Source organism: Haliotis rufescens, unplaced genomic scaffold (assembly GCF_023055435.1).
Source record: "Haliotis rufescens isolate VD_foot unplaced genomic scaffold, xgHalRufe1.0.p SCAF_37, whole genome shotgun sequence".
In the NCBI taxonomy this organism is placed as follows: Eukaryota; Metazoa; Mollusca; class Gastropoda; order Lepetellida; family Haliotidae; genus Haliotis; species Haliotis rufescens.
Window position 1 is genome coordinate 1,469,256 of NW_025964079.1, and position 14,228 is coordinate 1,483,483.

The 14,228-nt window shown below is 41.6% G+C and overlaps 2 protein-coding genes across 3 annotated transcripts in view; one reads left to right on the top strand and one right to left on the bottom strand.

The window, feature by feature from the left end:
- Window positions 1-333: 333 nt before the first annotated feature.
- Window positions 334-3,713, top strand: LOC124140456. Its single transcript, XM_046508013.1, has 4 exons — window positions 334-460; window positions 1,702-1,788; window positions 3,324-3,477; window positions 3,652-3,713. The coding sequence occupies exons 1-4, from the start codon at window positions 349-351 to the stop codon at window positions 3,683-3,685; spliced, it is 387 nt and encodes a 128-aa protein (XP_046363969.1). The 5' UTR covers window positions 334-348; the 3' UTR covers window positions 3,686-3,713.
- Window positions 3,714-7,056: 3,343 nt separating this feature from the next.
- The window catches only part of LOC124140424 (DNA polymerase subunit gamma-1-like), a 31,499-nt gene continuing 24,327 nt past the window's right edge, over window positions 7,057-14,228 (bottom strand). For both annotated transcript variants that reach the window (XM_048381291.1, XM_048381292.1), the window contains exons 18-23: window positions 12,485-12,624; window positions 11,657-11,683; window positions 11,103-11,217; window positions 9,309-9,560; window positions 8,239-8,356; window positions 7,057-7,489 (exon numbers count right to left, since the gene is read on the bottom strand). In XM_048381291.1, the coding sequence (XP_048237248.1) occupies window positions 7,389-7,489; window positions 8,239-8,356; window positions 9,309-9,560; window positions 11,103-11,217; window positions 11,657-11,683; window positions 12,485-12,624 (753 nt within the window). In that variant the 3' untranslated portion in view covers window positions 7,057-7,388. The remainder of the gene's footprint in view (window positions 7,490-8,238; window positions 8,357-9,308; window positions 9,561-11,102; window positions 11,218-11,656; window positions 11,684-12,484; window positions 12,625-14,228) is intronic.

Genomic DNA, 14,228 nt, shown 5'->3' on the forward strand with positions numbered 1-14,228 from the left:
ATTTCACCTCACCTTGTTTGATGGTGGCTAAAAACGAACAAACAAAATGGTTATTCGATGGTGACATATTTGATACGTGTATTATAGTTGTGTTCAGGGCCATACGTTTGCAGTGCATCGGCGACTGATTCCAGCCTTGTACCGTTTTGATCACGTTAGCAATTTTTAGGTCAAATCCAGCTTTCAATTGTATACTTTCTTTGCCCGGCAGTTTATATCGGAGCCGAACATTATCAGTTTACTGTTATTAGATTATGGCACAATTTTCAAAAAATCAAACATAAGTCGCATATTGCAAGTGAAAGGAAGGTTAGTAGGAACGTACTTTATCTGGCACCACACCTAGAAATGGAGAAATCAAACAGGTTTATTTTGGGGTGCGGACCCTTATCAGCTGGCTCTGCTGATAGATATACCGTGGCACGACAGTACAGCAGTACCTCATTTGTACGGACAACAGGTAAGACTAAAAAACTTCTCACTATAGCTCTATAGCTTACAATTTCTGATATTCGTGCGCGTAATTTGGCATATTAATCACAAGCGTTTAATGCCAATTCGTATAGGAACCAAGATGTAAAATATTCCATTTATACATACTTCTTTTTATTTCATGTAGCAATAAACACCACATTGTAACAACATATGCTGCCAGATACATAGTATATATATCTCGGTCTTTCATAATAGCCTCCATGTTGTACGGCAAAAGGTTTATAGAAGTATATCGTATGTATGGGGTACTAAATGGGTGTTATAACAAATGATGGTCAGTTCTTCATATTTAGAAATCGATATTAAACTTGTTAATTTTCTCATCTCTAATTAAGGATTTTGAATCCACGTACGAAAGTTGTAGCAGAAAAAAGAACTACTTTGGGGTCCTTTTGCAGTATACTGTATCTGTAGCGCGAATTCTTTTTTGGTAATAAATCAATGATCTCATTAAAAAGGGGAATTATATGAGCACCGAGTTAAATGGGGCCATGTATGAGACCCTTGGGCACGCAAGAAAACTATGTCGGAGGTTCGAATCCTGGTTCACCCCAATTATTTTTCAAGGTTTGTCATCACCATGCACGTGCGCGTTGGTTTTACCAAAGAGGTAAACGTCTGAGACTTACTTCAATTTGGGCATTCCTTCCTCATTATGTAAGCTGCCACGTATGCAATATTGCTAAAAGCGGCGTAAAATCATACTCACTCATTCATTCATGTCTGGGGAAAAGGGATGCATTTTGTGGTTTGTCATCTCCCGCCCAATGATCATGCGGTGTGATGGAAGATGTATAACCAATTAAGTAAGGCGTGATCCGCGTCATGATAAGTACATATGTGACTTAGTGCCTTTCCTAAACATCTTAATCAATCGCCGTTTTATTGTACTCCATTTAAACTATGGGTTGCGCTTTCGCAATGATCTGTAACCACATGAACATGAATATATCCATTTTAAGCAAACAACATCTGTGCGTACAATTTCCTCTTTAAAGCGACCGGGCGTTGGGGTAGCCTAGTGGTTAAAGCGTTCGCTCGTCACGCCGAAGACCTAGGTTCGATTCCCCACATGGATACAATATCTGAAGCCCATTTCTGGTGTCCCTCGCCGTGATATTGCTGAAATATTGCTAAAAGCGGCGTAAAACCATACTCACCGAAATGAAATGTGATGAATATCAATGTTTTGTTTTTATTTCACAGCTCACAGAACAATGAAGGCCGTGTTTATGCTCCTTGTCCTGCTGCCTCTGGCCTTCTCCAAGCCACTAGAGAAAAAGATGATTTTCGGTGCGTGACCCCCCTTTTTCACCCGAAACCCATGAACACCTGGGGTGATTCCGTATTAGAAATGTCCCCCATACCTTACGCTGGTCGTATAAATGGCGACTAATGGATCGGGTGGTCAGACTCGGTGACTTGGTAGATTGCGTGTCATCGAACCCCGATGGCGTGGATTGTTTCTCACAAATTCAACCACTGTGCAGTCTGGCCCAGGGGCCCGTTCAACAAAACGATCTTAGCGCTACGACTATCGTAAGCCTATGCTAAGATCGTCTTAGCACTACGATCGCTTTGTGGAATGGGGCCCAGATTCGATTATGTACAGGTCGCCGTTATATAACAGGAATATTGGTGATTGCGTCGTTACACCAGAAACAAACAAACAAACAAACAAACTTAGGAATGCCTTTGTCCTCCTTTTTCCCTCCATGATGATACTGATTCAGGACCGATACTTTCGTTGTGGCATTTCTGTAATCTACCCGGGTCATTTTTTAATTTTGTTTGTTTGTTGTTTAACGCCGCACTCAGCAGCAATATTCCAGCAATATGACGGCGGTATGTAAATAATCGAGACTGGACCAGACAATCGACTGATTGACATCATGAGCATCGATCTACGCTATTGGCAAAAGATGACATGCATCAACCAAGTCAGCGAGCCCGATCCCGTTAGTCGCCTCTTACGACAAGCGTAGCCGCCTTTAACGGCAAGCATGGGTTGCTGAAGACCTATTCTACCCCGGATCCTCATGGGTCGGTGGTACTGACCCCCATCGTCATTAAAACACTACCACGTTATCTTTCAACAATATCCAACATACACAACTGGCAACTGAATGACTGTCATAAATTCAAAACAATGTCGTATATTGTAAATGGCACAATATTCGAATGCAAGTAATTCGTCATCTTCCCGAGGCAAGAGAGTTAACTGACTTTAAAAGTCCAGTTTCCGACCTTGCCGATCTAGGCCGGAATACCTTGGCTCGATCCTAGCGGCACCAATAGCTATCACGAGTTATGTCCCTTCTATGCCTCTCCTATGGACCAATCAGATTCCACCTCTCGTATCCCCTGCATTTGCTTTAAACAAAATGGCGGCGCCCAGTCAAGACGATCTGATCGATAATCACGATATATATTGTGATAAAACGGGCCTTACAACGCGAAATGCATCAAATCATGTGAGCACCTTGATTAAAAACATGAAAGATTTGGAAAATATCGGTTGACAACGAGATGGCGGTGCACATGCTTTGCAAATCCTGCAATCGACCGACAGTTTACGAACATGATTTCGATTTCGTTGCGCGATTTTGATTGGACTATCCACACTCGCTAGTCCAGCCAAAACTCCATATAATACCAGCCTAGTTCGGCAAGGTTGGAAACTGGACTTTTATAGTCAGTTAACTCTCTTGCCATGGGAAGATGGTAATTCGTGTACAAGGCTGAATCATTTTGTCTTTCTTCTTACCTGACAGGTATTCTGTGAAGGTTGCTTTTTACTTAATCGAATCGGATGTTTCTCTCTTCAGCTAACATTCTAGATACAAACGAGCTCAAGCACATTATGTCTCTCTTGGTAAATACCCTTGGTTCCGACACGACTGAGCAGCTCTGCGAGAAAGAGTGCCCTCTCATCGTCAAGGCGGACGTCCTCAAGATGGCCTGTCCCTTGGTCTGCCCTTCGTAAGTTTTACACGTAAACGTAACAATCTGGAGTGCGTTTCGTACGTGTTAGATGTTAACATAATAATCTAGACTGCCCTTCGTAAGTGTTAAGACGTTAACGTATGAGACGCTCCGTCTTCCCTTCCTCTTATAGTTGTACATTCATAATTAACTCAACCCTTTCTTTTTCAGCTTCCAGACCCTTCTAAAAAAATTCAATCTCTAAAAGCCTCAATAAACATTTGAACCCTGTGCTTCCCAATGTTTCTCATTTCTTTCCTGGAATAGATGTATGTCAACGACCTTGACAGACAATGATACTTCATGCATAAGCGAGTGAAATGAATTTAGATTTGCTGGAACGTGGTTTAAAATAAATGACACCAAATCAAGGCAATGATCACATTTAAAAAATAATAATAGTAAGACCTAAGTTATAAACCTACTGGCTGTTTGTGTAACTCGATATGGAGTTTTTGAAATTGTGGTTACACCTCGCAGGAGGTATTACAACGATTGTAACACCTCGCAAGTCTGGGATTCGAACCCACGAACATAGAATTCTGGCATGCCTCTGAAGCAACTCTGCACAGTAGGGCTGGGACGGGTCCACATTTACTACTCGGGTTCCCACCACCCTATTACCCGACCCTACCCGGGTACCCGCTGTAGATATTTAGAGATAGGTACAAACTGTCCGATTTTAAAAAGTTTGACCATAGCCCTGGCAAAATGTATTTAGATACACGTATAAAATGATCTGGTCATGCATACACTGAAGTTTTCTGCATGAAGTTTTATCTTTATCCATACATATACAATTCAGAAGAAATGGGGGCATTGTCGGAAAGAAATTGGAACATAAGTGACTTATAGTGTAACCATGGAGTTCTTGTCATTAAAGAATATATCACGTGACTTACCACGCGTCCGGGTAGTCCTGTGGGTACCCGGGTCCTATTCAGGACTCACCCAACCCGAGTACCCGAGTAACCCTCCCAACCTTGCTGCACAGCCATAGTGGCGCCTTCATACCCCAACACACACTGGACACTGCCAAAACTACATTGTGTTTGAAACACATCAAGCTCATTCAAATCAGATCTTAGTCCTCGAAATCGCTAAACAAAGATCCGAGGATATCCCATTACGGGTCATGCCAGAACGACCTTTCATCCGACCAATCAAAGCGTCGCTTACCAGATCATGAACGTGATTTGTTTTCTAATCATGCAACCTCGAAAACGTTAATACGGGGTATTCCGAACGACAGTTATGGCCCGTACGACTGATTCCGTCAAACGTATCGTCTATCTCTCACTTCCGTGGGATAAACATTTGAACGGAGGAGGTGTTGCACAGTACGTGGGAAGCACTGCCATACAATCGCAACCATATATTAGACATTCCGGAATGTTCGTTTGTTCAGTTTTCAAAATTTTAATCGAGAACTGTGTCAACATATTTTTCAAGCGTAGTCTGAAATGGAAGTTGCCAGGTTGAAACGAGTGCCGTAAAGCTCGAGAAAGCTGCTTTCTAATTGGCTGATGTCGACTTCTAGTTAGTCATTTCAGTGGTGGGTCAAAGTTCGCAAAAGGTCGTTCTGATGTGACCCGTCATGGGATGTCCTCAGATCTTTGTTTAGAACTTTGCAAGAACTTAGATCTGATTTTAATGAGATTGGAACCACATAGGCATATTGCTGACATATCACTATCATCAATAATAATCACCAAGGAAAACTGGGTGAGGTGAGTTTTAACATGTGTTCCAAGATTATTGCACTAAATTAGTGATGTGTGTGGCTGTTTGTACTAGTCCAGACTAATGACGGATTTACAGTGCTAGCCCACTGAGACACCCCTCAGTATTCTGAGTGACCCGACCAGTCCTCTTGATGGCGACTGCTAGGCAGGGTACAACACGCATCATCTCGTAACGTCAATGACATGACTATGGATCAAACCATGACCCTCTGACACTCTATCAGGGGAAACTTGGATATGAGCCAGCAGACAAGGGAAGCAACTCTACATCAGACAAGGGAAGCAACTCCCTTGGGCATGTGACTTTGTTCGAAATGTGCCTCTGTTCACCCAGCAATGAATGGGTACCAGATAGGATGAGTTGTGGCTTCTTTGTTCTCCATCCTCTTCGTGCCAAGGAAATCTCCAAATGCCATTTAACAAAATCCTGATGACCCTCGTCTATGGGGCATCCAGCTCTCCTTCGAGTGACTGTTGGTGCCATTACCAAAACGATTTTTCCAATTACATTCATCTTCGCGCAACAGTTGTGTACTTCAGGGGGCGCTGAACTCTTTTCATAACACGACATATTTCCATTTAGTCAGTATTTATTTTGAACATAGCAAACAACAAAACAAAATCAAATGTAGACTGTTTCAGTGATCAACAAGAAAACAACTGTTGCAAGAATAAATGCCATCTGGAGGTTAAAGCCTTATCTTCTGATACAAACAAAAATATTTCTCCTGCCATATTCCTGCAACCATTCATGTGGTTCAGTTGCAGAGTGAGTGAGTGAGTTGGGTTTTGGAAATTTCGAAAAGTATTACAGATACATTTTGGTTGGCAACACTGTTTCTGGACACTTACCATTTTGTTTTTATAAATCTCACTTACTAATATTCCAGCAATATGAGGGAGCTCTGTAATTAATAGAGTCCGAACCAGACAGTTCATTGACTGACATCATGAGCACTGATATATGCATTTGGGATACAATGACATGCATTAAGCAAGTTCAATACCAAGCTAACCCGAGTTGAAGAACAATTGGAACTTAGGTCCACACAGGTTTTCTGGGGGCAAGGGTGGCCTAGTCATCTGAGGCGCCGCGATTTGCTGTGCAGAGTTGCATCCCTTGGGCACGCCAGAAAACTATGAATGGGGGTTTGAATCCCGGTTCGCCCCGATTATGTTTGTAGGTTTGTCAGCACCATACCCGTGCTCGTGGGTTGCACAGAAGTGGGATACGTCTGAGACATGCATCACTTCGGGCTTTCCTCCCACATTAAGCTGACATGCCGTGAACTGGAATACTGTTAAAAGCGGAGTTCAACCCGTCTCACTCACTCACTCACCCACTCACTCACTCACCATGACAATTCCTAATGGCAATAACTCGTGAAGATTCCAGGGTAGAATAGGTCTTCAGCAACCCATGCTTGCCGTAAAAGGTGACTATGCTTGTCGTAAAAGGCGACTAACGGGATCGGATGGTCAGGCTCGCTGACTTGGTTTATACATGTCATCGATCCCAATTGCGTGGATCGATGCTCATGATGTCAATCACTGGATTGTCCGGTCCAGACTCGATACAATGACATGCATCAAGGAAGTTCCATACCAAGCTAACCCGAGTTGAAGACCAATTTAATCTCGGATCTTCACAGGTTTCACCAAAGTGGTAAACATCTACAACATCCATCAGACCCATGAAGATTCCAGGGTAGAATAGGTCTTCAGCAACCCATGCTTGCCGTAAAAGGCGACTATGCTTGTCGTAAAAGGCGACTAACGGGATCCGGTGGTCAGGCTCGCTGACTTGGTTGATGCATGCCATCGATCCCAATTGTGTGGATCGATGCTCCTGATATCAATCACTGGATTGTCTGGTCCAGACTCGATTATTTTACAGACTGCCGTCATATAGCTGGAACATTGCTGAGTGCGGCGTTAAACAACAAACCAACAACCTCCATCACTTTGGACTTCCTTCATAAGGTAACCCGCCAGGATATATCTGATAACTGACAGTGTTCGAAGCAGCATTAAACCCAACTCACTCACTCACTCACACACGCGGTGGTGGTAATGCCCACCAACTAATACACTGTCTTGGTTTCACTTACAGATGATTCAGTCATAAAGCCTTCGTACAATGTGACCTTGACATTGACAAACTCAGTTCTCTTTAACGCCATCTAGTGCTGTCTTATTCTGGGACTTGGCACACAGCGTCCCATTTGTTATCTGGAGTATTTCATAAATATCCAGAGCAGCACCTGCAAATATGTCAGTGAAAAAATATTAAAATTTTAAATCGTTGAATTAAATTAAATTAAATTAAAATAAATCTGATTTCAAATAGATACATTAGGACATACTTATTGGTTCCACTTGCAAATAAACATGGATTTCAACAGTTTTTTGGCTTTTAACCTGTGGGCATACGTTTATGCTTCCATCAAGAAAAAATCATATGGAAGAAAATTCTTATAAATAAATATGTCAATAATAACAACTTCACAACTCCTTTTTTAATCCTTTACACAACAGTACGAAATCAGTGACATTGGTCAGTGCAATAATGCAACACAAGCCCCTCCCATTCTATTGTCAACAAATCAAGAAACAGTAGACCGTAAGTGGGCGTGGCCTTATGTCTTCTTGGTTTATGGAAATATATATATGGTGAGCCAATCAAATGCCACGGAATCACTTGCATTTTGTTTATTTTCAATTTTTCAAAAAAAATAATCAAGTCCTTACAACAGTGTTTCAATATCATTTATCCACCAAGCTATGAACTAGTCATTAACTATATAATTTATTCATGTATTATTAGAGAAAAAAAGAATTGTAACATATTTATGTAACAGCAAGGTTAACCATTGTTAACAAACTAAAGGCCTTTTCCAGGCACCTAATCAAAGTTTAAGGCATTATAAATGCTGATTCAAATTTACGACCGTTTCAAGGCAGGACTGCCATTCAAAGGTTTTCTGGCCTGTATGAATCTGTGTATCCCTACCTTGTGGAATACCATAGCCCCTGGCCAGACCATGGGGGTTTGAGGGGGTTTTGCAGTCCATCACAACCTCCTTCCTCAGGCAGGTGTCAATGTCTACACTACTGAAGAAGGCAACTGACTGAAACAGGATTGTAATTTACAATAATATCTGGAAGAAATAAACTGGAATAAATAGATATTGGTAAACTTACAGTTTTCTCCTACACCGGAAAAAACGCTTCTGGAGTTGTGGCTCCATGTTGTAATGTGAGGTATTTTGTTGTCCACATACAGTCAAGTCCTGTTAATCTGACATGCATAGTTGGTTGCATATGATTATGTCAGATTAACGAGTACTGTAAAACGTGAAATTAACGCGAGTGTGAATTAAATGCGAAAAATGCGAGTGGTCTTTGCCAATAGAAAATAGAAATTAAATCCACTTCTGCTGGTTGATATATAATCCAAGGAAATAAAACTTAAAGGCCTAGTGAAATCAGGAACAGGCAAACTTTACATTTATGTATCAAAAATCTGAAAACGTGGTACTATGTAATCCTTATACAGACGTCCCTAGAAGATTCCGGGTTAGAATAGGTACTTCAGCAACCCATGCTTGTCGTAAGAGGCGACTAACATGATCTGGTGGTCAGGCACACTGACTTGGCTTGATGCATGTCATTGTATCCCAAATGGATAGATTGATGCTCCTGATGTCAATCACTGGATTGTCTGGTCCAGATACAATGTTTACAGACTGCCGTCATATAGCTGGAATATTGCCGAGTGTGGCGTTAAACAACAAACAAACAAATCTTAGAACAAACAAACAAACATAATACAGGCAATAGTGTTCGTCCCAATGAGGGGCGGTCGGGTAGCCTAGTGGTTAAAGCGTTTGCTCGTCACGCCGAAGACCTGGGTTCGATTCCCCACATGGTACAAGGTATGAAGCCCATTTCTGGTGTCCCCCGCCGTGATATTGCTGGAATATTGCTGACTATACTCACTCACTCACTCTCTCTTCACAATAATATATATTATAATGTATTTGCAGGAATTATATGATGCTATGTTTACTTGTTTTCTACCTGTGGCAGATCTTTCATCCCGAGCCTAGATGCAAACATTGACCGAGTCCACAGATTGGTGATCTGCAGAGCCAGGGCAGCTCGGTACCGATCTTCACTTCTCACCAAGTAACGGACCTCATCGTGGATACTGATACAGAAGCGCCCCCTGATGGAGAATGTCTCCAACAACCAGCGCATGCTGACCAACATCAGGTGGAGATAATCCACGGCGGAACTCTGGACGACCCAGTTCACTCGGCTTGTCATGAACTGAAACACATTGACAAAATATGAATTATAGCCATACACATCGACAGAATATCTAATATAGCTATACACATTGACAGAATATCTAACATAGCTATACACATTGACAGAATATCTAACATAGCTATACACATCGACAGAATATCTATTATAGCTATACACATGGACAGAATATTTATTATAGCTATACCCATCAACAGAATATTTATTATAGCCATACACATCGACAGAATATCTAACATAGCTATACACATTGACAGAATATCTAACATAGCTATACACATTGACAGAATATCTAACATAGCTATACACATCGACAGAATATCTATTATAGCTATACACATCAACAGAATATTTATTATAGCCATACACATCGACAGAATATCTAATACATGTATAGCTATACACATTGACAGAATATCTAACATAGCTATACCCATGGACAGAATATCTAATATAGCTATACACATGGACAGAATATTTATTATAGCTATACCCATCAACAGAATATTTATTATAGCCATACACATTGACAGAATATCTAACATAGCTATACACATTGACAGAATATCTAACATAGCTATACACATCAACAGAATATCTAACATAGCTATACACATTGACAGAATATCTAATATAGCTATACACATCGACAGAATATCTAATATAGCTATACCCATGGACAGAATATCTAATATAGCTATACACATGGACAGAATATTTATTATAGCTATACCCATCAACAGAATATTTATTATGGCCATACACATTGACAGAATATCTAACATAGCTATACACATTGACAGAATATCTAACATAGCTATACACATCAACAGAATATCTAACATAGCTATACACATTGACAGAATATCTAATATAGCTATACACATCGACAGAATATCTAATATAGCTATACCCATGGACAGAATATCTAATATAGCTATACCCATCAACAGAATATTTATTATAGCTATACCCATCAACAGAATATTTATTATAGCCATACACATTGACAGAATATCTAACATAGCTATACACATTGACAGAATATCTAACATAGCTATACACATCAACAGAATATCTAACATAGCTATACACATTGACAGAATATCTAATATAGCTATACACATCGACAGAATATCTAATATAGCTATACACATCGACAAACAAACAAACAAATGATGACATGTCATCGACCAAGTCACCAAACCTGACCACTGATTTATTTAGCCTCCTCTTATGACAAGTAAGGTTGATGGTGACATATATTACTCAGAATCCCCACGGTCCACATATTACTACCTTTTAGTGCTTGTAACTTTTTTAAATCAGTGAAATAGTCAAATAATGACAACTGTTTCATGAGGTACTGGTATTGGTACTTAGAGTACTAGTGAAATGAAACTGATTCTCATTGTGAAGAATTGAGTGAGTAGGGTTTTTAGCTGCTTTTAGCAATATTCCAGCAATATCACAGCAGGGACACCAGAAATAGGCTTCACACATTGTCATTGTGAAGAAGATAAGGCTTTAGGGAAGTCTTACATCGTCAAGAACATGCTCCGGCTCCAAAGCTCTGCTGATTCGACATCCCAGAACTGGAGTCAATGGTTCCTCTGACCTTGCTATCTTCTCAAGGCCGTTGAACATATGGCTCTCACTTCAACAAGAAAAATATAGCCCAGATATAACAAATACATCGGGGCAAGTGATGCAAGAATGATCTACGTAAATGTTGATTAACTACAGCCTGTCACGATATCTGTATTGTTAATTTATCATTTGCCTGAAAGGTTATTATTTGTGCAACATACCAGTACATGCATTATTTTGCACACAAAAGATGAAACTTAACAGACTATTAAATTATGAAGACAAAGTTTGCTTGATAAATTCACACTGTTTTGATGGCTTTAATCTCAAAATCTGAGGGAGTGAGTGAGTTGGGCATAACGCATCTTTGAACAGTATTCCAGTTATATCACGGCGTGTATGATTGATCTGGGAGGAAACCTCAAAGTGATGCAGATCTCAGATGTGTAGCCCTCCCCAAATCTAAGACTAGAGGATAAAATTTCTTAGGGCGGCTAACAACTTACGTTCCTCCAACCCACAGTCCTGATTGGCTGAAATAAACAAGGGAGATAAATCTTTAACTATAGCAACGTAAGCTGTGTCCAAGAATGTAATTTCGTACCCCAAACCACAAGTAATTTCGTAAGTAATACCCCTATGCAATAAGCAATAAATTACGTTATATGAAAGAAGTCAGAATGAACAGACCATGCATGTCTCTTCCAGACCTAGACTGACGTACAACATTATATTTAAGCTTAGCGAAGGGCTGTCTTGACCAGACTATGCGGTGATTGACATTATTTGTTTTGATAGTTGTATGTATGTGTGTCTTTTCACGAATGTTACAGAGAATTAATGCTCGACCCGTAAAATATTATTTATGAAAAATGCAGATTTGCTGTTCCTTCGAAGCAAAACATTTTGAAGAGAAAACCTTACGTAAATTACTTGTCATTATAGGAAGGTTATTGTGTGAAGTTCATCTGCATACACTTAAAAGTCAAGAACACTGTTTGTTCCCTACATGCAATGGCTAAGTGACAGTGTAACCCGCAGTCAGCAACACTGCAGGTACAACAGTTTGGACAGTAAATAATCAAGTCTAGACCAGGCAACAGAAACAGACAGACACGGAATGAACAACGATCCATGCCATCGGACCACGATGACACCATCAGCCAATCTACATTGTCACTATGTGCAATAAAGTGGCACATTTTTTTATTCAGCCAATCAAGTATCAGAGCCTGACCATCCGATTCATTTACTTGTCTTTCACAACAAGCAAAACTTACTGGGGTCTAACGCTACCCCGGAACAACCACAGACCCGACACAGATTGTACAGACCTTCTCTTGCCCTTGGTGGCCATGTACATCTTCTTAGCCTTCTGCTTTGCCTCCTCGGGGGTGAGGCGGGGGTTGAACTGCACCAGGAGTCTCTCAGCAAACCTCTGCCCCGCCCCATAGATGCGGCCATAGTTCATCACCTGCAGGAAACCATGTGATCGAAGTGAGCCACGATGCACACCATCGGGGTACGATGACAAAGCTCCCGTTCATGTTTCAATGGCTGCTGAATGGTAATTTACATACAAGTTTCTACCCCATGAACCTTTTTTTCACAAGATTTGGCCCCTAGTGATTACCATCTGTTTTCAAATTAAAACAAGGGCAAAAGTGAGCTTGGCTCACTAATACCCCCGACCCGCCTAGTGTGTCAGTAGTTTCAAAATAAATAATGGATAGGGTTAGGGTTTGAAAAATTCATAAAAAAATGGAAAATTAATAAAAGCAATTTTTTCTTTTGACTGCACCCCTCCATATGACAGATTATATGTACTAAGTTTGAGATGAATCCACTGAATAGTTTAAGAGAAATCGCGCGGACAAAGTTTTCAGACGGACGGACGGAACCTTGGTATAAGAACAAACAACTTGCATGGTCAGAAATTTAATGAGGCCGATCAACTGGTGCCTCGGAGGGCTGGACAAGATCAACTGACCAGAAGAGAGACAATAAGGGTACTGAACTGCAAGGGGACAATACAAAAACATGTTAAAGCTTGTGACAATATTCAGTTCTATGTATGGTATTATGATAAACACAATGGCTACAATAGCTTCATTTTGAAAAAAATCAACATCGCTGTGTGTGGATCTATCCCTACCCTGGCATCACCTCAACCTAACCCTATCCTACCTTGCTGTGGACTTCCCCCTACCTTACTACTGACCTACCCCATCAACTCTACCCTACCTTGCTGTGGACCTCCCCCTACCTTACTATTGACCTACCCCTATCACCTCTACTCTACCTTGGCGTGGTCTCTGCTGATGCTGACAGTCTCTGCGGTCTTGCTGTGGACCTCCCCCTACCTTACTATTGACCTACCCCTATCACCTCTACTCTACCTTGGCGTGGTCTCTGCTGATGCTGACAGTCTCCGCGGTCTTGCTGTGGAGGTCCCCCTTCCTTACTAGTGACCTACCCCTATCACCTCTACCCTACCTTGGCATGGTCTCTGCTGATGCTGACAGTCTCCGCGGTCTTGCTGTGGACCTCCCCCTACCTTACTACTGACCTGCCCCCATCACCTCTACCCTACCTTGGCATGGTCTCTGCTGATGCTGACAGTCTCCGCGGTCTTGCTGTGGACTTCCCCCTACCTTACTACTGACCTGCCCCCATCACCTCTACCCTACCTTGGCATGGTCTCTGCTGATGCTGACAGTCTCCGCGGTCTTGCTGTGGACTTCCCCCTTCCTTACTACTGACCTACCCCATCACCTCTACTCTACCTTGGCGTGGTCTCTGCTGATGCTGACAGTCTCTGCGGTCTTGCTGTGGACTTCCCCCTACCTTACTACTGACCTACCCCATCACCTCTACCCTACCTTGGTGTGGTCTCTGCTGATGCTGACAGTCTCTGCGGTCTTGCTGTGGACTTCCCCCTTCCTTACTACTGACCTGCCCCCATCACCTCTACCCTACCTTGGCGTGGTCTCTGCTGATGCTGACAGTCTCTGCGGTCTTGCTGTGGACTTCCCCCTACCTTACTACTGACCTACCCCTATCACCTCTACCCTACCT